Source organism: Belonocnema kinseyi, chromosome 3 (genome assembly GCF_010883055.1).
Source record: "Belonocnema kinseyi isolate 2016_QV_RU_SX_M_011 chromosome 3, B_treatae_v1, whole genome shotgun sequence".
Taxonomy (NCBI): Eukaryota; Metazoa; Arthropoda; class Insecta; order Hymenoptera; family Cynipidae; genus Belonocnema; species Belonocnema kinseyi.
The window spans coordinates 101103069-101130374 of NC_046659.1; the positions used below are offsets into that span (position 1 = coordinate 101103069).

The 27306-nt window shown below is 29.6% G+C and overlaps 1 protein-coding gene across 1 annotated transcript in view; it reads left to right on the plus strand.

The window, feature by feature from the left end:
- Window positions 1-27306, plus strand: part of LOC117169685 (latrophilin Cirl-like) — a 236542-nt gene that overhangs the window by 204911 nt on the left and 4325 nt on the right. Inside the window, exons 6-17 of the mRNA XM_033356169.1 lie at window positions 4904-5084; window positions 6068-6237; window positions 10221-10862; window positions 10951-11356; window positions 11458-11683; window positions 11778-11943; window positions 14635-14849; window positions 15014-15117; window positions 15863-15907; window positions 18549-18717; window positions 18821-19039; window positions 27006-27203. Coding sequence (XP_033212060.1) covers window positions 4904-5084; window positions 6068-6237; window positions 10221-10862; window positions 10951-11356; window positions 11458-11683; window positions 11778-11943; window positions 14635-14849; window positions 15014-15117; window positions 15863-15907; window positions 18549-18717; window positions 18821-19039; window positions 27006-27203 — 2741 coding nt within the window. The remainder of the gene's footprint in view (window positions 1-4903; window positions 5085-6067; window positions 6238-10220; window positions 10863-10950; window positions 11357-11457; window positions 11684-11777; window positions 11944-14634; window positions 14850-15013; window positions 15118-15862; window positions 15908-18548; window positions 18718-18820; window positions 19040-27005; window positions 27204-27306) is intronic.

Consider the following 27306-nt stretch of genomic DNA (forward strand, 5'->3'; position numbering starts at 1 on the left):
CCCCCCCCCCCCCAGGCCCCTTCTGACGTAAGATTTTTTGTTTTGTTCTCAATATATAAATAATATGTCCAATATTTTCATGACATTTTTACGGGATTTTACTATTTTTCAAAAGATTTTTAAGGATTTCATAAGTTTTAAGAAAATACCTATTACTATTTCAGAGAGAATCGCAATTTTTGAAGGAAATTTTATAGGGATTTTGAAAGGTTTTAAAGAAATAAGAACGATTTCTGATCATTATAAAAGATTTTAAGAGATTTTACGTGATTCCAAATGATTGAAGGAGCATATAGCCAAAACAGGTTTCAATTAGCATATTTTAAAAAAATAATCAGAAACTGTAAACTTACGTCAGAAAAGCTTTGACCCCCCCCCCCCCACCCTCTTCAGTTCGCATTTGTCAGATTTTCCGAAATTTTAAATCGTAAAATGCATCCCTAATATTTGTGGAGGTGCTAGCTTGATAGACCTATATTTAATGCATTGATGAAATGAGAGGTATTTTAGAATTTACCATATTTATATTTGTTTAATTTTTTAATTTTTCTTTTTTCATTGTTGCTTTGTTACTTTATTTAACTTTAAGAATCTTCAAGAATAGATTATTTTTGACTTAAAAAGTTTGATTTATAATTCTTTTTTTTTTTTTTTTTTTTTGAATTTTTGATTATCAATATTCTAATGTTTCAAAATTTAGGTCTGTGTGAAATTGAAGGATTTAAAATTATTTTAATCCGTTAACTTTATATTAAAACATGTCTCCACTTAGTTAATGGGAATTCGAAATCTCTTCAATTTAAGCGCTTTAAATTTTTCATAAAGTTTTGAAAGCTTTCACATTTATCCCTTTTTAAATAATAATTGCTTTCACTTCAGTAATTTTAAATCCAAAAGCCCTGAAGCACTCCTAGATTGAAGTTCGTTTTAATTATTTATTTTCATTTTTAAACGAAGTGAAATTTTAAAATTTTCCATCCAAAGAAAATTTTTAACTTTTTTCCTATTATAATAATCTCATTTGACGAATTGATCTGAAGTACCTTACACTTCATTCTTTATAGCCTCAAAGAAGCAAATCAATATGGATTCAATTTTTGAACACTGAAAATGTTGAAAAGTCTCTGGGGTTGTCGTTCAATTCTAAACATTGAGTACGCAGTACATTTGAACACGAACGTGCTTGTTGCGATAAGGATTTCATTACGAGAGCGATAACGATCTCATAATTATGCCACTGCCTTTAATGTACAGAAAATGATGGAGGACAAACGGGATCCTACATTACGAGCTCTCCAACTCATCAAATATCCGCTTTTAAGTAGAAAAAATCAAATCTAGCCAGACAGTTTTTTTCGCGGTTCATTTGTTGTTTCTAGTCGATAATTTCCTGAATCTTGAGTGACCGATTTCTGATGAAATTGAGCAGTCTTACCCTGATTATGTCCACGAACTTATGGGCTGCTTATATAGTTAAGTCAATTATCTCAAAAAGATCACCTTCGATTTTTTTCTACGTCTTTTTTCAAATTCATAGTAATATGAAGTAAATTTGTCAAAATATCAATTGTTCTTAACATTGTTAGTTTTATATCTTAAAGACGCTCTAATCATATGCGAGGACATAATTTAATAATAAAAATAAAAGAAAAAAAACAGAAATTTCAACTTCACGAGATAAGTAAATTTTCAAAAATTCAATTACCAAATTGTTAAATTTAATGTTTTTGATCTTTTATAGAATAATGTTTTGTTTTATATCGTGCATACTGTGTAGATTTAAATTTTAAAGTACTCTTTAAAATTTAAAATTATAATCATTATTTTAACCAAATCAAATGGTTTTCGAGAATTTGAAACTTTAATCATTTAGAATTTAGTCAATTTACTAATTTCGAGGATTGAATAATTTTGAGAATTTATCTGCTAATTTTGAAAAGTTACTAATTTTGGGAATTCAATGATTTCGTTAATTTAGCATTTCTGAAATTCTCATTTTCGAAAATCTTCTGTTTAGTCAATTATATTATCAGCATTTATAAACGTTCGGAATTTCTATTTTTCGGTGCAATTTTTTCATCTCGATAACATTTTGCAAAATTATGATAAATATAGAAAACTAAGATTGCGAATCTTTCTGATACATTGTATCTGAAAGTTCCGAAACTTGTAACTAGTAATTTCATCCATTTTTTAATTTATTTTCTAAGATGAGATATTTCTAAACTTACAAGTTGTTAGTAGCTGTATATTTTTTAAATATACATGATTTTAGCTTTTTTAGACATAAAACTAAGACTTAAAAAAAAAACAATATTTTGACAATCTGACTCTGTATTATGAAAAATAAGTGTTATTTAATATGAATCTAAAAAAATCAATAAAAAATTAAAGATGGTTTTTTTAAATTTTTTCAAAAAACGCAGGCACCGAAAATTAGATCAAGTAAATTTGTAACCAAGATTAAACTTTTTGAAGTAAATTTTCGTTAATTTTTACATAATTCACCCAAATATACAAATATGCCTGAGTTCGCAAACAAAATTTTTTGATAAACAACTAAAAATACAATTCAGTGTCATAATTACTGCTCTTTTACTTTTACAAAGGTCCTCGAAAGCAGTTCTACATTTTAAAAAATTATTCGTAAAATTTTTTTAACACATTTTTTTGTAATAGTACTTACTTAATTGCACATAAAACAAGTCCACATTAGTTTTCATACACATCAAAAGTAAGGTTCATCAGCTCTGTTGTTTTGCGATTTTTGTTTTACGAGTATTTTCAAAAATTTAGAACTATTTTGGAGGGGACTTCATAAAGGGAAGTGATAGTATGGTCAGACTGCCCGATCTGATCTAAAATCGATCCAAGTCATTCATACATTTTAATGCCAGGAAATTAAAAGAAAGAAAAAATTATTTCTTTAATCTTATTTATTCCTCTTGTATCTTAAATTCCAACTTCATATATATTTTGAATAAAGTTAAACAAAAGGAGTAGTTGAATCTCGTAAGTTTCTGTTGAATTCAAAGGAATAATTTCTCTCAAGTGCCCCATTTTGCTCCATCGGTTCCGAGATCTCAAGAATAAACGGAAGGAACTAGAATCGGTGATTCGGAAAATCGCAGTAGAATTTGCAAACAGGACAAGTAGAGTGGGGTTTCGTTGATTGTCCGATGTGCGGGTAAGAGAAAAAGTACAAAGTTCAACATGCCACTATCGTAACGGACATCGCAACGTCCGGTATTTTACCTTATCGCCAACCCCCTTCGGCCAATAAAGATGACCCTTACAGAGATAGTCTCGCGAAATACGCTGACCATTCCATTCAGGATTAACTGCTGACTGTCGCCATCTTGGGTTAAAGATCGTTTCTCCCTTAGTCAGATAGTCACGATACTACTTACCCAACTAATCTTTATAAGATATTCAAGTTATTTGGAATACGTTTCATTCCTCCATTTGGCTGGTAAGCCTTAGGGGGTTGCTCCATTTCGAATATTACAGCTGCCATCTGCATTTTCCATCAAATGTCCTGCTAACAATATCAAATAATCTCCTTCAAAAAATTCATCAAAACAGTATTAGAATCTTTTTTAGCAGGACGTTTTGAAATTATGTTCTGATTGTTCCATCTAGTACTGGGTGGCCTCATGTCAGGGAAAATCTGTAAATCAGAAAAAAGTCAAGAGATTTTGTTAGTCAGTGTAAGTTCAGGGATTTTGATATATGCAAAAATTTTAAGAAATTTTCGAGAGAATTAAAAAGTTTCAAGGGAAACCAAAAAGGTGTTAATGGACTTTTATTATGTTAGGGTATTTAAAAATATTCCAAAGTATTTTTATTAGATTTCAATAATTTGAAAGGATTCCGAAAGATTTAAAATTTGAATGGTTTTAAGGAATTTTTAAAAGATCAAACAAATTTGTTAACGTTTCGAGGCATTTCAAAGGATTTTAAATATCTTAGGGCATTTTAAAGGATTTCCAGGAATTTTCAAAAGTTTGAAATTTTCTAAAGGAATTTCCAAGGATTTCAATGATTTTAAGGGATTTTCTATTTTTTAACGAATTTCAAAGAATTCAGAAGATTCAGAAGATTTTATGATAGTTTAAAAGATTCCAGGGAATTTTCAATAGTGTAAAAAATAGAAAGGGATTTAACAAAAATTTCAAAGATTTTCATTTATTTTCAGAAATCCCAAAGAACATTTAAGGGGTTTAAAAAATGTGAAGGGATTCAAATCGTTTGAAGTGATTCCATAAGATCGTAAAGGTTTTAGGGTATTTTCGAAAAACATCCAAGGAATTTTTAAGAACTTTACATAACAAGTGTTGAAAGCTATATAATAATTTGAAACAATTTAACCTATTATTCATCATTTCACGAAATTTCCAAAAGCTTTAAAAACTTTTAAGAGATTTCAAGCGATTTACAAGGATTTGAAATATTTAAGGGAAATTTAAAATATTCTAAGTAAATTAGGCTAGGTTACCCTGAGAATAATAAATTAAGGATTTATAAGTATAGAATTGTTTTATTCCATTTATAAACGGCTCTATATTAACGGTAAGAAAAAATGAAAAATAAGTTAGGAAATTTCGAAAATAGATTGTTGTGGCCACCCTGTTCTAATATGGCTTCGGAATGCAACCTCAATTGGAGTCTTATTGCAAGAAAAAGAGAAAATTGCAGAGGAATTGTATTTTATATTTTATATCTACGGCATAAAATGATTGTTAGCACTTTTAGAAGTTGGTGTGAGTTTGTTAAAGATAATTGTTACAATTGAAATCCTGGATTATGAAAAGATTAAATTTCCGTGCTAACAGTAGTTTTATGTTTAGGATCCAGATTAAGCAAGTTGCAGTTTTTAAACTGATTTACGTAATGTTCACAGCTTCTACAACGACGACGACATCACGTCCTAGTCCTCCCTGGCTGACAACGTCCCAGCCCAGTGCCTGGAGTACAGTTAAGCCGACAGTCAGACCACCCTCGAGGATTACAACACCAGCTGCTCAGCAGCCACCCCAACCATCACTACCATCCACTACCCCTTCGATAACGACTCTACCGAGGTCAGCTACTACTACACTTTCCAAAAAGTTACAAAAAAACTCCAAAACGTACCTGTCGATTTTTATTTCCTAAGGATTTAAAAACTAATTGCATCAGCTTGTTCAATATATAGAAAATCGATTTTTCATTCCGTACAATATTATTTAATATGATCTAATGTCATTCAGCCTAACAAGGAGAGGCCGCCATTTCTGAATTTTAGTTTTGGTACATAAACTTCGGCTTCATAGCCGGAAGGTTGGGAGTTCAATTCTCGCTGCCTGCAATTTTTTTATTTATTAAAATTTGTACAAACATTATTTCATTCAATAATCTACATAAATTATAAAAATAATATTTTTTAAGTACTTTTTTCACGAACAAACTAACTTTTGTAACTTTAGTTTGTTTTTTGAAAACTAATTTTTATTTTATAAATATTATGATTTTTTTCATAATATTTAAAGGACAGTAACAAATGTAAAAAAACAACAATTTCGTGCCTATTCATTTCAAGCGATTTTTCGCTTTGTTAAATTCATTTCGAATTGTCTAAAATTTTATTTTGGTACTATAAAATTTAAATATTTAATGCAGTAAATTATTAGTTCTAGAATTTTGACGACTGGACTTTAAAATCTGACTATTATCCAGTATTAATAATATTAGTGGTACTTTTTGATCTCAAGATATTTTCACAATTAGATACTTAAATATTTTATCACTTAAAACGTAACAGATTTGTTAAAGATTGTTAAATTCCATGCTGTAAATTTTTAATCTATTCTAATTTAAGCGTTCCTAGTTTTATAGCTCTGAAAATAAACCCTGTTTACTCTGCACGTTTTAAAAATCAAATATTTAAATATCAGTTTTAACGTTAAAGGCTTTTCAATAATATATTGTATATAGTATACAAATGGCCTAGCAAAGTATGCTGAAAGATTTTAAGTAATAATTCGATAATTTAATATTAATTAATATTTGGATATTCCAATTGCAGTCCTACGTCGACGAAGCTCGGTAGTGAAGTTGAAAATGTCGACGAAAATCCGGAAATGATTCCTCCAGTCAGCGGACATGGTTCTGTCAAGGTGCCTGTCGAGCCGGAAACAACACAAGCAACGACAACGTCGGTATTCGTGCCGATGAAAACTAGTCATAAAACCACCGGTAAATTTTTTTCTTTCTCTTTATCGTTCTCAACATAATGTAATTTTCTCTAACCCAATTACTCCTGATTTTATCTCTATAAACCACAGGTATCTCACGCTCAGCCCAACCACTTCCTCCAAATATTTTCTCGAATTCTTCACTATATTACAGGGTGCACAGTTTTCGCCTTTTCCCCTGCATTTGCCCTTTTTCCCCTATTTAAAAAAAATTCCCTTTTCTCTAAATATGCGATATTTGAAAATACAATTGTTCGTTTTACATTTGCAAAATAATTCTGTTCAAAACAAAATTTTTTCACTTAGAGAATTATCTGAATTAATTAATTTAACTTTTTTAATTTGATTAACTTCAAACTGTCTGCCCATATTGAAAATGCTTTAGTTTAAATTTGAATGAGGGTTTTCATTATGTCAGACATGATATTATAACAATTATGGTTCGTTTAGACCAAAATTCGAAGAAGAATTGCGAGATTTACAACTGATTTTAATGACATTTTTCGATTGAAAATAAATTTAATAAGTTCTAGGATGTAAGCAATTTTCAAAAACGACCAAAAACCAGCTTTTATCATTTTATAAGCGCAGTTTTGGGACGACTGAAAAATCTCGAAAAATAAAATTCCTAACAATATAAAATTCGCAGATTGGAAAATTTCCGGGATAATAAAATTTCCTAGTAATAAATTTCCCGATTTGGAAAATTGCCGAATTATACGATTCCAGAATTGGGGAATTTCCGAATAATAAAATTCCTAAAAGCTTATAATATTACCGAATTAGAAAATATCCGAACTGTGAAATTCCCGAATTATAAAATTCTCGAATTTAAACAATTAATTTTTTTTAAATATTATTTATTAATCAAAAATCAAAATCAAGTGTTTGTATCCAAAAAAGATTACTTTTTAATGTGTAAAGTTTTTAAAATTATTGTTTGAATTTAAAATAACAATAATTGTAAACAAATTATCAGCCAGAAATATATATTTTCTTAATTATTTCAATTTTAAATTCAATCAATAATTTTAAAAACATTAAAGATGATTATTTTGTTGATAAAAATACTTGATTGTATTTTTAATAAATAAATAATTTTATAATTGGAGAATTTTATTATTAGTATATTTTTTTATTTTGGGAAATTTACAGGGCGGAATTTTATTTTTCAGGATGTTATATATTTTTTCGTTAAATATATATTCCATATAATATTTCATTCACGTGAAAATGTATTTAAATTAAAAAAGCCTCTTTCTCTTACTCTGTCATAACTGAAAAATCCTAAGCTTTTTTGAGACCAAAATAAAAAGCAAAAAATGGTCTTTTTTGTTTACAAAATTTATTAGAATCAAAATAATATTGCTACTGATGCCATTTCAAATAAAAAACGTTATTTTCAAAGAAAAATTTTAAGAATTAGAAAAAACATTTCTCTTATCGTTGTTTTTTGCCATTGAATTTTTTAAGGTCGCTTCTCACCAATTTTTTTTAACAATTACCAATTATGTATATTTATACGAGTTATGTATATTTCTGAATCAATTTTGAGGTAAGTAATTTTTAATTCTCTTTTTTTAGTTGCGTTTTTCAATTTTAATATTTAATGTAAGAAATCATTTTAATAAAAACATTTAATATAATTTAATATTATTTAAAAAGTATGCAGTTTCTAATAAAAAGATTCTTTCTTCTTTTCTAAATGCAAAAATAAATGTTTAATATTTCCCCTTGGTCATGAAAAAATTACCCAATTTCTCCTTTCTTGAGCTCCTTTGCGCTGTGATCCCTGACTAATTAACATAAATAAATTGTTATTTTACGACAATTAGGATTTAAAAGAAAAATTTAATTATACTATGACACTAACTATAACGAAGCTCGTAGAAACTTGCGAAAAGTTACACACGAAAAGAATACAAAAAATAATGAAGATAAAATTCTGATTTTTAATTGCCCATTTAGATGCAACTTGCTTTGCTTAAAAAGGGTAAACTCTCAAATATAGTTGTATTTTTTAAAAGTCTAGTGTGAGATCTAATTACGATTATTCTCCATGGAGTTCCCGTAGCGTACGTGACCTACACGAGTTTTCAGAAAAAGGGCTTAGGTCATACGATTGTAGCTGAATAGTAAAATCCTTGCATTAGTGGGATCCAGTTCCTTCTCAAAGCTTTCATACAATTCTTAGAAAGTTACATGAGGTACGCTCAAAGGGATCGATGCAGTTTCTAGAAGCCCGACTTTCTTTATCCAGATGCATGAGAAATATTTTCTACCATATTGCTTGCTCTGGAAAAGAATACTTCAAGTACGTTGAGGTCTTCTCGGCTCTATAAATATTTACCAATTTTGAACCTCAAAGAGAGAATATCCGGGCATTTCATTTAAAGAATTAGAATTTAAAAAATAGATGTCAGGGCTTGTTCGCATTGTATAAAACAAGGTTCAGGCACTTTTTACTTTCGAATATTTTGGGGTTGTCGTAGGTCAGACAGAACTTGGAAATCAGGAAAATGTCAGCAATTTTATTCTTGGGAAAAGTCTGGGATTTTGAAAAATAATCTTGCAAACGTCAGGAAATTTCTGTATGGGGTACTTTTAATAACTATCAGGGATAATCAATTTGAAATTTTATTTTTAAATTATTCCATTTCGTTTATAAACAAAAACTCTAACTTGAAAATGTTACAATATTAAAAGATTCTCTTCTTTGCATATTAATGGTCAGTGAAAATGAAACATTGGTCAGGGAAAAATTAGGGAATTAGGAAAATGAGGTATTGTCGCCACCCTGATGTAATTAATATTCTTGTTAGTAATTTATTTGTCTTGTATTTCTAGTTTTGTTTATTTTTTGTAGTTTCTTACTCCACACGATTATATTTTTATTACAAAATTTAATTGATTGGTTGAAGATTCCACAATTTTGTTAAAAAGCCGTCTTTTTTGGGTGAAAATTCTTTTTTTTTTGGCTCAAAATTAATTTTTTAAATTGAAAATAAACTGACACACTTTGGATAATCTTATCCACTATATTATTATAGGTTACGGCAAAATGGTATCGTAGGATATAAAGTTTTAATTTTTGTTAGAAGATTGATCATTTTCAGTTTAAAAATTCGTCTTATTGTTAGAAACCTAATCTTCGTGGTTTGTAATGTCTTCCTCTTTTCGGATGAAAATTATTTTTTTTACTGCAAATTTGAAAATTCATTTTTGTTTGGAAATTGATCTTCTTAATTTGAAAACCATTTCTGGATGAGAATTGATCTTCTTTATTTGAAAATTCAACTATTCGTTCGAAAATTCATGTATTTTGTTAAAAATTCATCCTCTTTTGGGTTTTAAAATTCATCCTTTTTAGTAAAAATTTTAACTTTTTCGGTTTGAATTTCAATGATTTGGTTACAAATTAAACTAGTTACTTGAAAATTAAATTATTTTTTTTTGAGAATTCAACACTAGTTGAAAATTTAACTTGTTGTGTTGAAACTTCGCCTTTTTTAGTTCTCGGGTTAAAAATTGAATTTTTTTAGCTGAGATTTAATCTTATTTGTTTGGAAATCTCACTATTTGGACGACAACTTATGTTTACAAGTATAAAATTCCACCCTGTTGTACAAAATTGAACTATTTTGTTGAAAATTTAATTAGTTTGTGAAAAATTCATCTTTTTTTGTTTCGATAAGTTTCTGACTGAGCATTCATGTTTTATGGCAGAACAGCCATATTTTTCGTTTCAAATAAGTAAATTTGTAAGTTATAATGTGAAATTATTTTATTCAGTTTATTAAAATGCTATTGTTTGAAAGTAATCAAAGAAAATTAAAAATTTGTTAGGAATAAATGAGAGCTCTGAACATTCAGAGTCGATAGTTCGAATCAATTAATTTTCTATCCACCTAATAGACTTTGCCTCAAATCAATTGACTAGAAACGCATCTACTGCAGCTACATGAATCCATTGTTTGATTCTAGCACCCAGTACACAATATCCAGAATCCAGTTCGAACGGACAGTGGTATGATTATGGTAGACAATTATGTACGCCGCGAGAGGCTAGAAATTTGAATTGGAATACCACGCGCGCTGGCGACATGGCCGTGCAAAATTGTCCGGGTGGTGCCAATGGGTATGCACGCTGGAATTGCGTTGTCAGAGGAGACTCTGCCACCTGGGATCGGGACACTCCCGACCTGAGTGAGTGTCGTTCCGTGTGGTTAACATCCTTGGAGAACCGAGTCCAAGATGGTGACGTTATTCTTGGCATTAGCCGTGACCTCTCCCAGGTGACAAACAATAGTCAGATGCTTTATGGCGGCGACATGAAAATCACAACCAAAATCATCAAAAACATGGCGATGAAGATGGCCCAGGACATCAGTACGTATCAGGATCCAAGTCAGAAGGAGGCCAGCGTCATAGAATTACTCCAGGGTGTCATCAGAACTGGTAGCAATCTTCTAGACGAGGCACAATTGGCCTCTTGGAAGGATCTTAGCGAAAGTGATCAGATGGTCGTTGCTACCTCGTTGTTCATTGGTTTGGAAGAAAATGCGTTTCTCCTCGCGGAAACTCTCACTCACGAGAAGAAAATCATTCAGGAGGGCAGAAATATACGTGAGTTCGTTTATTCCTATTTGCAAGATCCATGATTTATGTGCATATTTCATTATTCATACTCCTGGTTCTTGGTTTTTTTTTACAGTAATGGAGGTTCGTGTTCTGGAAACGCGTAATATCAATAACAACGTGGAAGTCTTTCCCTCAAAATCCACTCAGCAGAAATGGAACGCCACCATTGAACTGCCAAGGCGAGCGCTCCTGGAGAACAGCGAGGGCGGAATTGTTCGACTCGTTTTCATGGCTTTCGATCGACTCGAAGAAATTTTACAAACTGTCGAGAAAATACCCACAGTCGTCATGAGCGATGATATACTGGCACAGCCAAAGGAAAATAGAACGAGAATTCTTAACAGTAAAGTGATATCGGCTTCACTCGGCAAAGGGCGACATATTGAAATCAACCAACCGGTCAAGATCTATTTCAAACATTTGAAAGTTTCTGACAATGTCACGAATCCCACATGTGTCTTCTGGGATTATATCTTCAAGTAATTACCATCCTTCATATGGTTTTAGTATATATATATATATATATATAAACGAAAAATTTAGTTTGATGATTAATTACAATGACATGTTCTGTTTACAGTGCCTGGTCGAATGAAGGGTGTGGTGTGCTTGATACCAACAAGACGCATACTGTTTGCTCGTGTAATCACCTTACAAATTTTGCGATCCTTATGGACGTGCATGCCGTCCCACTGACAGACGGACAGGATCGTGCTCTGCAAATCATGACATACATCGGTTGCACCATCTCCGTGGTGTGCCTTTTCCTCGCAATTCTTACATTTCAGCTCTTTCGTGGCCTGAAGGTAAAAAACTACCTGATTCAAAGTATTAAATATTAAACGTAATATTGATTATCCGAGAAAAATGGGTGAATTAACAACCTTTTGGAATTTTCAGTCTGACAGAACAACAATTCACAAGAATCTGTGCGTCTGTTTGCTCATTGCCGAGGTCCTTTTTGTCTGTGGAATTGGACAGACGGATCAGAGAGTCCTTTGCGGTATTGTTGCAGGACTTCTTCATTTCTTTTTCCTTTGCGCCTTCGCCTGGATGTTCCTCGAAGGTATTTAATAAATAGTGTTATTAAGAGTTTAGGCACTGTACTTAAATTACGTAGGAGCTTAATACTTACGTACGTAATTTTTGAAAATTTGGAAAAACTTTCTCCTGAAGATTATGTTTTTAGTTATAAATTTTTGGTTGTTGAAAATTTAACAATTTTCTTCGAAAGACATCCTTTTTGGTTGCAAATTCAACTATTTTGTGAAAAAATTGTCTTTTCGGGTGAAAAATTCAACTTTTTTTCGTGGAATATTTACCTTTTGTTTAAAATTCATATTTTGTTGCTGTGAACTGAATTCGAAGTCAACTAAAGTCTTTTTTTTAATGAAAACTATTTTTTTTTAATTTGTCTTTTTGAATTAAAATTTCATATTTTTTCGTGGAAATATTGCATCTTGTCTGGATTCAAAATTTACCTATTTCTTATAAAAATTACTTTTTGTTTAGAAATTTTTGGTGTTAAAATGAGAGCTGAATTATTTTTTAAATAAAAATTCAAAGATTACATTTTTAAAAATTAAAAATTAATCTATTTTAAGACAAATTTTATCTTTCTTGGATAAATTGCAACTGTTTGGTTGAAAATTAAACAATTTTGTTGAAAAGTCATACTTTTTAGTTGAAAATTGGGCTGGTTTGTTGATAATTTAACTATTTCGTAGAAAATTTACTTTTCTTGAAAAATTTTTATTTTGTTGTTTAAAAAATGGCCTAAACTCTTTTCTGGATAAAAGTTCAACTTTTAAAAAAATTGCATATAAAATTCATCTTTCGTTGATAAAAATGCAACTATTGGGTAGAGAATTCATCTGTATTGTTAAATATTCCTCCTTTTTGGTTGAAAACTAGTCTTTCCTGATTGAAAATTCATTTTTTTTGTAGAAACTTAATTATTGTTTAAAAATTCATATTTTCATTATGAAAATTCAACTAAAATCAACTGAAAATTCAACTTTTTTTCGAAAACTTATCTTTTTGATCTAAAAATCCATCTTTTTTAGTCTACATTTTCTCTTTTGTGGATACAAAATGCAATTGTTTGGTCGAGAATTCAACTACATTGTTAAAGATTCATCCTTTTTGGTTGAAAATGTGTCTTTCCGGATTGAAAATTCAATTTTTTTTAAATTCATATTCTTATCGTGAAAAGTCAAGTGAAAAGAACTGAAAATTCAACTATTTTTTTATTTATCTTTTTCATTTAAAAATTTATTTTTTTAGTATAAATTGCATTTTTTAGATGATAATGCAACTTTTTGAGTAAAATAATTCTATTTTGCTTGAGTATTCAACCTTTTTGTTCGAAAAATTTGGTTGAATCACCTTTGTTAAGAAATCTTTTTTTTTTTTAATATTTATATTTTTAGTTGGAAATTCATCGCTTTGATTGAAAATTGAACCATTTTTTAGAAAATTAATCTTTTTGATTGAAAATTCAACTACTTGGCTAAAACTTAAACTACATTGTTAAACATTTTTTTACCGTCTTTTTAAGATTGGTCTTTTTGAATTGAAAGTTATCCTTTTTTGATAAAAAAAAATAATAATTTTGTTAGTTTTGATATTTAATTTTTTTGGGGTAAAAATACATCAGTTTCGTGGAAATATAATTGTTTGTTCTAGTCAGTTTTTTGTTTGCTGAAAACTCAATTTTTGTAGAGAAAATTCGTCTTTTGGCTTTAAGGTTCAACAATTGAAATACACTTTTATTTATTTCTTGATTGAAAAATCTCTATTTGTTGAAAATCTTTCTTTCTGGTTTTAAAATTCTTTTCTTTTTTATAACTTTAATTTTTTTCTTGGAAATTTGTCCTTTTAGGTTGAAAATTGAACTCTTATGTTAAAAATATAAATATTTTGTGAACATGCAAGTATCTTGTTAAAAAGTCATCGTTTATAGTAGAAGATATTTTTTTATTTCAAATAAATTAATAAATTTTAAAACTTTTTGATTTTTATCTGAAATACTGTGTAATTCCGTTTATAAGAGATTCTATATTAAAGTTATAACAGAATAAAAATGCTGGTTCTTGAATATTAATGATCCAGGAAAAAGATAAATTAGTCAAAGAAAAATGATTTCTGGAAACTAAAAATTACGTACAATAAGAAGAGATGGGGTAGAAATATGTTGTTATGGTATTTAACAGGGGATGGTGGGTTTTGGAAAGAGCCTATAATCCATTACGCAATTTAAGTATGGCCCCTTAAGTGCTCGGAGAATTTCTCATGAGCATGATAATATGCTCGAGAATATGCCACCCTTAATGTACTTTGAAAATTTAATGAACATTTATAAGCATTTTATATTAAGATTTTAAAAATTGAATTTCCATCCTTGTTAATAATAATTACATTATTTAAATTTAGTTCGAAAATTTATGGCTTCAAAATTACCTGATCTGTAGCAACTCTGTTATTTAAAAAAGTATTTTTATTTCGCTGTAGAATCTTTTTGTAAAAATATATGCACTAATTATGATACATATATTTTTTTATACATTAAATGCTTTAAATGCTCTATAAATGCTCTGTGTTCGAGCTTAAATTTTGAGCATATTCTCGAGAGCATTTTTGCTCAACATAAATTCTTGGACATTTAAGAACTCTAGTATTTAATCTAAGAAAATAGACCAACTTTTATTCAAGTCTAAGAATTTATGATTTATCTGTCTTTATCATTTTCTTCCAGGCTTTCAGCTATACGTAATGCTTATCGAAGTTTTCGAGGCTGAAAAATCGAGACTTCGATGGTACTATCTCGTAGCTTATGGCTTGCCATTGCTTATAGTCTCCATCTCCTGCATAATCGATCCTCTTAGCTACGGAACTGATCGTCACTGTTGGCTCAGGACAGACAACTACTTCATCTTCAGCTTCGTGGGGCCTGTGATACTTGTCATTCTGGTAAAAAAAAAACAACTCATAAAATATTTATTGCAAAAAATTGTATACTGTTTTTCTCTTTCATTAATCTTTGTCTCTCATTTTTTTTGTCCTCCATTGGAAATGAAACACTTTCAATCCCATTTTCATGAAAATCTTTAAAATAGCTATTTGCTGCTCAACAGGCAAATTTGGTATTCCTCTCGATGGCGATCTACATGATGTGTCGGCACGCGAACACCACCGTTTCCATGAAGAGCAAGGAGCATTCTCGACTCGCCAGTGCAAGGTAAGCAACTCATGCCCGGCATATTTTTCACAAACGCAGCAGTTTGCACATAACATTCGAGTCGGTAAATTACACCACGTACGAGGACAGAAACTCCGAACGAGTAGAATCGAAGTGTGTTTTATGCTTTCAATTTACGTTCAGCTTGACTCGCTTCCAAAAAAAACTTTAAGGAAGAGGTTTTTTTTCTTGGTTTTGTTTCTTAACGCATTTTTTTTTTTTTTATGACCTTGTTGATTTTTGATTTCGATTGAAGAAAGTTTTTGTTGGAATGATCGCAGATTGCGTTCAACACATCGCATTGTAATGCAACTTTCTGTAGATATACACGCATTGTTTATAATCATTATACATTTGCAAATCATTCTCATAATATTTCACACAAGTTGGTACCTACAGATAATTATAATTTCTCAAAGATATAATTTTTCGAATACAAATCTTGGGAAATTCGGTTTTTTATTTAGATAAACTTGATGGTTGTTGGTTTGGTATTTTGTAGCACTAAACCTGTTGCTATCTCGATTCGAATTATCATTTCAGTTGGTGATTTTTGATGTTGTAGTAAATTCAGAGAGACGGGGAGATTATAGTTCGAATCGCGAAACAGATTTTAATCAATAGATTTATTAACGGTGTCGGAACAACCGCCTAACTTCTGTATTGTTTCATTTTTTTATTAAAAACTTCTACCCACTTCTGTCTACACTTCTACATTCTTCTGCATGGCGTGGTTGGTTGGTAGTGGAAAGGAGGAAAATGCTCTTCCCAACAAATTGCAAGCGCACTTGTAAGATATTTACGATTTTTATTATCCTTTACCCAACATATTAATGATTTATTCATCATTAAACAAGCTAATTTTTCATTTAATTTTGTATTTTTACACGTAGTCGTAGAATAGCTTTTCGCACTTGTAAGTTGGTAAACTCAATGGAATATAAATTTGATCTTAGCTAGAGTTCTTAAATGCCCAAGAAATTATGTTGAGCAAATGTTCTCGAGAATGTGCGTAAAATTTAAACTTAAACTGAGCATTTATAGAGCATTTAAGAGAATTTAAAGCATTTATTTTTTAAACAAATATATATTAGAATTACTATATATATTTTTAATAAAACATTCTAGAGTGAAATAAACATATAATTGTTTAAATTACAGAGTTGTTACATATCAGGTTATTACAGAAATAGGGAATTTTCGAAAAACTAAAGTTGAAATTAATTTTATTATCATGGTTAAAAATCGCAACCATTTGGTAGAAAATTAATCTATTTTGGTTGAGGATTCAAACTATTTTGTCGGGATTTCATATTTTTTGGTTGAATTTAACTATTAATTATTTTAACTGAAAATTTAACTCTTCCAATCAAATATTGGTTTAAAATTCCTGTATTTTATTGAAAACTCGAATTTATGGGAGAATATTTAAGCTTCTTTGTGACTAATTCCTTTTTTTGGTTGAAAATTCTTTTATTTTTGTAGAAAAATCACCTTATTTGATAAAAATTGATCTTTTTGGCTTAAGATTAGTTTTTTCTTATTTAGATTTTTTAGAAAGAAAATGTAATTGTTGCATTTTTCATCGAAAATTGATCTTTTTGATATAAATTTAATCTTGGTTGAAAATTGTACTATTTTGTTGAAAGCTAATTTGGATTTTATTGAAAATTCAAAATTTTAATAATAATTTAAGTATTCTATTTTTACTTGAAAATTTATCTGTTTGAGGTTAAAATTGAACTATTTGATGAAAATGCCTTTTTTTGGTAAAAGAGTATTTAATTCTATTGTTGAAAATTTAATTATTTTGTTAAAAGTTTATTTCGTCTTTAGGTTAAATATTTATTTTAAATTAAATTATTTTATGTTTGGTAGAAAATTGATCTTATTAGTTGAAAAATAATGCATTATCATTTTAGTTGAAAATTCACTTTAAGTATTTCATTTTTTGTGTGGAAAATTTACCTTTTTGCTAGAAATTTAATCTTTTTCCTTAAAAAACATGTTCTGTTTTTTAGAAAATTTCACTATTGTATTTTTTGTCAAGAATTTATTTATTTTTTTTTTTTATAGAAAAAAAATTAATTTAAAATTCTTTTTTTTATTGCAAATTTCACTATTTTAGTCAAAAATTCATATTTTTATTTAAAAATTTATCACTGTGATTAAAAATTAATTTGTTTGGCTGAAAGTTCGTTTCTTTTTAGTGAAAAATTAATTTCATCAATTAAATATATAACTATTACATTTTTGCTTGAAAATTTACATTATTAGTTAAAAGTTAATTCATTTGGCTGAAAACTCGTTATTATTTATTTATTTTCTTTATTTTTCTTTTTTTTTTAACTGCAAATTTAACTATTCTGCAGTTTTCGTTTGTAAACTTATCTTTTTATGTTAAAAATGTATATATTTTATTGAAACTAAGTTTTTTGGTAGAAAATTCATCTTTTGGGTTCAAAATTGAATTATTTTTTTGATAATTTATTATTTTAATAATTGTTTTAACTAAAAATTCATTCTTCTATTTTTAGTTAGAAAATCATCTTTTTTTAATGAAAAAAGTATTTTCTTGAAAATTCATTTGTTTGTTTTGTTTTATATATTTTTTTGATTATTTCAACTATTCTAGTTTTGGTTGAAAATGAATCTTTTTTTTAGACTTTTTAGACTATTTGATTAAAAATTCGTATTTTTGATTGAAGATTCATCATTTTAGTAAAATATAATTTTTTAAATTCAAAGTTCAAATGTATTTAGAAACCTTTTTTTTGCATTGATATTATAAAGCACTGTTTAATGTGAATAAAATGTTTCCGATTACTTTGACTTCCCTTACCATTTAAATTAAGCGCCCTTTCCAATTTGAAGCGATACATTTTCCCGCGAAATTCAAATAATTCAATTATTATTTGTAAAGATAAAAAATATGATTTTTTAAATCCTAATTCAAAATGCTTATAAATGCTCAATTAATTGTCAAAGCACCTATATGTCGAGCATATTCTCATACTCGTGAGACTTTATCCGAGCACTGAAACTCTTTAGAACACTAATCTTAGCTATTGAAATATTTGGTCTTAGTATTTGCATTGAGTTTACGCACAAGTTACTGCATGCTTTATTTTTTTAATTTGGTATGTTGTACCCAATTTAATGTAGATAGTTGTCAATGTAGTTATGTAAAAACTTAAACTAATTCTTCATTATAAGTTTTCCACCTCGACTTACCACACAAGGAGTGTTTTACAATAATGGTACACGAAACAATATTAATAAATGGGGCAGTTGGTGATGGAGTGTATTTTCTTTGCATAAGTAATTCTAGGAAACTAACCAAAAAAAGTTACGTGTACTATTTTCGTGAAATATAACACATTTCTGAATAATCTCGAGCAGAAACTACAGTTATCTTGATAATTTAACAGGGCCTGGTTGCGCGGAGCAGTCGTGTTGGTGTTCCTCCTAGGACTCACCTGGACATTCGGACTCCTTTATCTCAATCAAAGTACCATAGTGATGGCTTACATCTTCACTATTCTCAATAGCCTTCAAGGACTGTTTATCTTCGTATTTCACTGTGTACAAAATGAAAAGGTAAGTCGCAGCCTCTTGCCAGATTTAAGAACCTCCCAAGATATTTACATGTCGTCTGAGATATTTCTTTCTAATGCTCGCGGACATGGACTGATCATTCCAGGTGAAAAAAGAGTACCGCAAGTTCATCAGAAGACATTCCTGGCTACCAAAGTGCTTGAGGTGTTCGAAAACGGTGACCGGAAACTCGGGTTCTTCGGGCACCAGTGGAGTTGGAGCAGGAGCCAATGGTGGGAAGGACTTTGGTTCTCACAATACGTCCTCCAATCCCTCGGCACCGACGACGGATAGTTCCGGACTGTCGCCGCATGCAGCTTCCAATGTGGGTACCTCACCGAACAATCACAGCAACCTGACTGCAGCCTGTAACAATACGAATCTTTCGATAAACGTGAACTTGAACAATTTGTCGCTGAGGTCGCCAGTGGGGCCACACCAGTTGCATATGATGGCGCCTAGCAACCACAATAGGCATCCCGCTCAACAAGGTATCCAAAGACCGCTTATACACCAAACCAGAAAAAAAACCCGCTCGAGGTCTCTTGCTTCTCTCTGTCTCTAGCCATCGATTAACTTTCACTTCCGGGCCGTGACTTTTCTCGATTTCCTTATTTTCCACTGTTGACTAGCGATCAGCTTGATGCTGCTCCTTTACATCAACTTCCACGATTGATCAACTTGAGCTCTCGTTTTTTTTTACCTGCATCCCACTATTGAACTGTGTTTTTTTAATTTTCTTTTTAATGTGTGAGCCCAAGTTTGTTGCAGGGTACTCAAATCTGAGGATTCCTCGATATTCAAATTCAAATGTCTTGAATTTCATTGAAGTATGTTTTTTTTCCTTTTTTTTCTCTTTTTTGGTTCGTTTAACCAATTTTTCTAGTGTACATAGATTTTCAGATAACTTTACATCGAAGAAGTCGCACGAGTAATGCAGTTTAATATAAGGGACCATACTTAAATTACGTAACGGATTATACGCCTTCTCTAATACTCCCCTCACCCTCTTACTGTACGTAATTTTTAATTTTCAGAAATGTTTTTGTTTTATAATTGCTAGTAGAATTTGACAGGGTGTCCGAAAACTTCATTTTCTAAATTCCCTAATTTTTCCTTGACTAATTTTTCATTTTCCTTGATCATTAATATTCAAATACCAGCAAATTTTAAACTTATTAATTTAGGTTTAAGAAAAAAATGTCTTTTCAATTATAAAAGAATAATTATATTTTTAACATAATAGTTAAATTTTCATCCTAAAAAGACAAATTCCCAGATAAAGTGCCATGTTTATATTTCAATTTAGAGCAATAAAATTTATACAGTAAAAAAAGAATTTAAAACCAAAAAGACAAATTTTCAAGAAATAAGGATTTTTTACTCGAGAAGGAAATAAAAGTTGATCTAAATAGTTGAACCTTCAAGCCAAAAGCCGAATTTTCTCTACAAAAATTGAATCTTGAAACAAAAAAATATGACTTAAGCAAAAAATTAATTTTCCAAAAAAATTATTTTTTTTACCAAAAAAAGGAGAATTTTCAACTCAAAAAGATCTTTTCAGTTAAAAAATTAATTTTTGACAGAAAATACGTGCACCCTCTTACTGTACGTAATTTTTAGTTTCCAGAAATGTTTTCTTTTAATAATTGCTAGTAGAATTAGGTAGGGTGTCTGAGAACTTCATTTTCAAAATTCCCTGATTTTACCTTGACTAATTTTTCATATTCCTTGATCATTAATATTCAAATACCAGAATTTTAATCTTCTCATACTTTTAACAGAAAATCATTTATAAACGGAATTTAACAGTATTTCAGATGCAAATTTAAAACTTCTTAATTTAGGTTTGAGAAAAAAATGTCGTTTCTATTATAAAAGATGGATTTTGAAGAAAACACTTGAATTTTTAACAAAATACTTGGATTTTTAACAAAATAATTACATTTTTAACATAATAGTTAAACTTTTAACCTAAAAAGGCAAATTCCCAGCAAAAAAGTTGCATGTTTATATTTCAATTTAAAAAAATTAAATTAATAAAAAAAAAATTTAGAACCAAAATGACAAATTTTCAACAAATAAAGATTTTTTACTCAAGAAAGAAATAAAAGTTTATCTAAATCGTTGAACCTTTAAGCCAAAAGGCGAATTTTTTCTACAGAAATTGAATTTTTAAACAAAAAAATATGACTTAAGCAAAAAATTAATTTTCCAAGAAAATTATTTTTTTTTGCCAAAAAAAGGAGAATTTTCAACTCAAAAAGATCTTTGCAGTTAAAAAATTAATTTTTGACAGAAAATACGTGCACCCTCTTACTGTACGTAATTTTTAGTTTCCAGAAATGTTTTTTAAAAATAATTGCTAGTAGAATTAGGTAGGGTGTCTGAGAATTTAATTTTCAAAATTCCCTGACTTTACCTTGACTAATTTTTCATATTCCTTGATCATTAATATTCATATGCCAGAATTTTAATCTTCTCATACTATCAACAGAAAATCATTTATAAACGGAATTTAACAGTAGTTCAGATGCAAATTTAAAACTTCTTAATTTAGGTTTGAGAAAAAAATGTCGTTTCTATTATAAAAGATGAATTTTGAAGAAAACACTTGAATTCTTAACAAAATACTTGGATTTTTAACAAAATAATTACATTTTTAACATAATAGTTAAACTTTTAACCTAAAAAGGCAAATTCCCAGCAAAAAAGTTGCATGTTTATATTTCAATTTAAAAAAATTAAATTAATAAAAAAAAAATTTAGAACCAAAATGACAAATTTTCAACAAATAAAGATTTTTTACTCAAGAAAGCAATAAAAGTTTATCTAAATCGTTAAACCTTTAAGCCAAAAGGCGAGTTTTTTCTACAGAAATTGAATTTTTAAACAAAAAAATATGACTTTAGCAAAAAATTAATTTTCCAAAAAATTATTTTTTTTGCAAAAAAAGGGGAATTTTCAACTCAAAAAGATCTTTGCAGTTAAAAAATTAATTTTTGACAAAAAATACTTTTCCACTAAACAGTTAAATTTTTAACCAAAGACTTTCACTCAACAAAATTTTGTCCAGCATTAATTTTCAACACAATAGTAAACTTTCAATCAAAGAGATAAATTTTCAACTAAATATATGAATTTTTAACAATATATTTGAATTCTTTACCAAATAGTTGCATTTTTGTCCACGAATGAGAAAATTTATACTGAAAAGTTTAACTTCCGTTCAGAAAAGATTACAGTTCCAAAATATAAATTTTAAACAAAAATTAACTTTCATAAAAAATAGGTAAATTTTGAACAAGACAGCAGAATCTTCAACCAAGCAGTATGCTGTTTCAACAAAAATTTTTGAATTTTAAACTAAAAGGTTACAGTCTATCCTAGAAAGATGCAATATTTCGACACAAAAAGATGAGTTTTTTAATGAATTTTAAACAAAAAATTAATGTTTTACGAAAAGAGTTGAATTTTTAACGCGAAAAGACGATGTTTTAACAAAACATTTGAATTTGCAATAAAAAAGGATGACTTTTCAAGATTTTTTAAAAATTTTCAACCAAACAAGAAAATGTACAAATAAAAAAATACTATTCAGGAGAAAGTTTTTGCGAATTTGTAAAAATTACGTACATGAGGGAAGGACCCTCTCCCCCCTTCCATAAGAAATCGTAACAAAATGTTTTGACTCGCTCCCTCCCTTGAGCTGTTACATGATTTAAGTACGGTCCCTAACCAATTGTATATAAAAGAAAAGTTAACGGTGGTTAATTGAGTATTATCCAGCAGCAGCAGCAGGACTGTCACAGCTGCGCGATTTCACCCGCATGACGTTTATCTTGTAAATTTAATAAACCTACTCTAGTAAATGCACTTTCGAGCTAAATCACACGCTAGACACACAAGAGTACAAGATAGTTTACAAATTAAACAAGACCTCCTACTAACCAGTGGTGATTTTCGTTCTGCTTCTTTTGCGGCGGGGTTTGGTGTACGCGGTTGCCGGTTACTTTGTTCGCACTGTACAAAACACTTAACAAAACTTATGTTCTCGAACGGTTTATCCTTCGTTTCAGATACGCACTCACTCTTTACGGAGAAAAACCAGTGAGGAACTGGTCCGTGCTTGAAAGATTCGTAATGTACAAGACAAGAGAGGCAGAGAAAGGCAACGTAATTTCCAAAATATAAGTTTTAAAGTCATCTTTTGAAATTAACAGACGTTTTGAGTTGCCTTTTTCTGTCTCTAGCTATCATACACCTCGTCAGCAAAGGTGACATCTCAAAATTGTTTCTTCAGAACAATTAAAGCGAGCCTTTTGTAAAAATCGATTTCGAGATGTTATCTTTTTTTATTTTTGAGGTGCACTGTAAGATACATAGCATATTACGCATACTCACTCATGCACGCACGCCATCAACTTGTGTTAAGAAATTTCCAGTGGAGATAAATTCAGTTCCTAAAGAATTAAGAACATTTATTAAATGTTCCCTAGAAGCTAAACTTGATACGAAGCCAAAGAAGTTTGCAAGAGCACTGCTAAGAGTGAAATCGATTAGAAACTACATCGGAACTTGTACTGCACTGGAAACTTTTTGGCACTGTTTGCTCCAACATATCCCAACGCCTCTCCCAACATAACAGTCACCCGAAAACCTCTCAACGAGTTTCACAACACCAGGTACCTGAAAAGGCCATTCCGGGTTAACTTTTGAGACAGATCGGACGCTAGAAATTCCAAAACTCTTTGAATTCCATTCTCGCTTAAATCACAGTTGTACTTTGCCCAATCTTACTTTAGCCCAAGGTACTTTACCCAGCTTACTCTGTCCTATCGTGTCTTGTTCTATCTCTTTTTTTTCGCATTAACCGAGGGGGAAACAACTCTGGTAATTCGGTGTATTCCGAGTAATATAGTTTAAACCGCCTATAATCCAGGGTAATCCAATTGTAATCTCGGTCATTTCAATTAATTTAGGTAAATCTGAGGAATTAGCTTGCAATCCAGAGTAATCTAGGTGATTCGGTGTAATTTAAATAGGTAGTCAAAATACTTTTCAACTATTTTCTTGACCATTTTTTTCTTTCTTGGGAATTAATTTTATTAAATGAAAATTTTACTTTTCCATTTGTTATTAGAAATTGATGATTTTTGTTGAAAATTTAACTGCAATGTTGAAAAGTCGTATTTTTTGATTGAAAAATTCATTTCTTTGGTTAAAAATTTAACCATAGTCTTCAAAATTCGTATGTTTTTCTTGAAAATTATTTTTTTAACCTGAAAAATGACCTTTTCCATTTTCAGTTGAAAATTTATATTTTTTAGTTGAAAATTCAACTACTTCAAGGAAGGTTGAATTACCTTATTCAAAATTTAGTTTTATGGTCAAAGGATTCTTGATTTAAGTTGAAGATGGTTTGGCAGATAATTTAACTATTTTCTATAAAATTTTTTTCTTTTTTTTTTTGTTAATGATTAATTTTTTGAACTGAAAATTGAACTAATTCATTTTTTGTCGAAAGTTGTTTTTTTAATTAAAAACTCATGCATTTTGTTCAAAGTGGTTGTTTTTTTTTTGTAGAAAATTTAGTTTCTTGCTTGAAAATTAATCTGGTTGACAGTTGAACTATTTTTTTGAAAATTCAATTATTTGTTTAAAAATTAAACTATTTTGTTTAAAAAATTAAACTAACTGTTTTAAAACTAATTTTTTGTAATTTGAAAATTCATTGTTTCAACTGAAAATTTAACTATTGTATTTTGAAAGTAAATTTCTTTTTTTCAGTTAAAAATTCTACCATTTAGTTAAAACTGCATTTATTTGGTTAAAAACTCGTCTTTTTGGATTTAAAATTCAACTATGTTCTTTAAACTTCATATTTTTTCTTGACAATTATTTTTTTTTTACTGAAAAACAACCTTTTGCATTTTCCGTTGAAATTTTATATTTTTTAATTGAAAATTCAACTACTTCAAAGAAGGTTGAATTACTTTATTCAAAATTTAGTTTTTTGGTCAAAGGATTCATGATTTAATTTGAAATTGGTTTGGCAGGTAATTGAACTATTTTCTTGAAAATTTGTTGTTTTTTTTTTGTTTGGTTAATGATTAATTTTTTGAACCAAAAATAGAATTAATTCATTTTTTGTGAAAAGTTTTTTTTTGTCGAAAGTTTAGATTCTTGCTTAAAAATTTATCGGGTTGAAAGTTGAATTATTTTTTTTTTTTTTGAAAATTCAATTCTTTGATTAAAAATTAAACTGTTTTGATTAAAAAATTTTAATAAATGGTTAAAAACTAATTTTTTGTTAGTTGAAAAATCCTTGTTTTAACTGAAAATGTAACTATTGTATTTTGAAAGTAAATTTCTTTTTTTCAATTAAAAATTCGCCTTTTTGGATTGCAAATTCAACCATGTTGTTCCAAGTTCGTATTTTTTTCTTGAAAATTAACTTTTTAACGTAAAAAATAAACTTTTGCGTTTTCAGTTGAAAATTGATATTTTTTAGTTAAAAATTCAACTTCTCAATCGAAGCTTACTTGAAGGATAATGCTTGATTCAATATTACTGATCAAAAATTTATTTTTCTGTTCAAAGGATTCTTGATTTAAATTAAAAATGGTTTGGCAGATAATCGAACCATTTTCCTGAGTTTTTTTTTTGGTTAGTAATTAATTTTTTGAACTGAAAATTGAATTGGTTCATTTTTGAGAAAAGTTGTTTTTCTTAGTTAAAAACTCAAACATGCATTGTTTTAACTATTATATTTTTCACTGTAAATTTATCTTTTCCACTTGAAAATTCTACCATTTGATTGAAAATTTGTGTATTTTGTTGAAAATTTATTATGTACTTGGAAATGCATAATTTTATTTTTAATGTTTATCTTTTTGGTGGAAAATAGAATCACAATGTTAAAAATGTCTTTTTTAACTTAAATTTGTAAATATTACATTTTTAGTTAAAAATTGATTGAATTTATGTATTTCGTCGAAAACTTGTCTTTTTGGGTAAAAGAATGATCTTCTTGGTTAAAAAATCTTGTTTTTGGTAGAAAATTTATTTCTTTAGCTGCAAACTTAACTATTTGATTTCATTTCTTTGGTTATAAATTCAATTAGTTTCATGAAAGTTAATTCTTTTTTTTTTTTGTTGAATATTAATTTTTAAACTGAAAATTTATCTGTACCATTTTGATTTGAAAATTGAAACTTTTTAATTGAGAATTCAACTTGGTTAAAAATTCATGTATTTTGTTAAAAATCGGTGTTTCTCGGTGGAAAATTATTCTTATTGGTTGAAATTTCAGCGATGTTATTGAAAATTCATGAATTTTGTTAAAAAGTAATTCTCTTTGCTTGAAAATTCGCGTGAGTCTATAGTTTAGATGGAGTTATCCACCATAATTGGATGTAACTCAGAGTAATCCTATACAATCAGGAGTAATCTCGGATAATCCAAAGTAATTCAGTATATAGAGGTAATCCTAGTATAATCCGATGTAATTCGGAGTAATTGACCTCCGCTGAACCGCATTTTTCGGAGTTGTTTCCCCCTCGGCTTGACCGTATCGGATCCTCGGCTCCTTTGAAGCAACAATTTGTTTGCTACGTTCTGGTACATTACTCGCGCTACAAATTTTCTACCTAAATCTCTGGTCCGATTAAACATTGCTGCTCGGTTATCACGCGAGAATATCTCGCGTGAGCGGCCTCTATAGGTCACGGGAAACGCGTAGAGTAATTTCGGACACGTAGAGAATGTACGTGCGTGCAGGAGTCGCGTAGTATCTCTCTATACATCGCTATAGATTTGTTTCCAAGCCCAAGCGGAATCCACTTCGCTTATCACGAACAGCATGTTCGCTAGAATAGAATCATCAGTTGTTCAGAGGTGAGCTGACACGTGATACCAAATGACACAAAATCCCCATAAACGACCAATTAACGTCCATTAACGAATTACTTTTCACCACCATTTCATCTCATACATGATCTCAAATCATGATAGCGTAAATATTTTCGAAATCTCTCACGAGTTTTCAAAGATTCCCTAGAATTATTAAAACTGTGCTCTAGTGGAATTTCGAGGTACTGTCTGTTGGCAGTAGAGTCTCTCGTGCTCTCTTTTTTTTTCTCTTTCTTTTTCGAGTGCTCGATATTGTCAAGTGAATATTAGACTTAGATCTTTTTTTTTTTAATGGAAATAAATTCGGAAATTGGATCCGAGGTAGAGTGGGGAAATAATGAGGAAATTAAGGAGAATGGCTAACCCTTGGTTTACAGTATTTGGTGTCCGGACGAGGTTGGCCAACTACCGATAGGCAAGCAGCAGTTGCTGTGCCACATGAAACTTCCACGTCAGAGAATCATATCGTGGCCACGCTGCCCCACGCCCGTCACGCCTTCTTCCCTTCAGCTCCTAATATCCCCAAATCTGCCACTGCCACCTGGGGACCCCTTAACAAAAACCTCATGTGGAAGGTAACTAACTCATGGCTATTGGGCCACGCTACTACTAATACTAACTCTACTTTTTCGCGCACCAAAGGTCTACGTGGTCCGTATTTATCGCCATGCCTAAGTT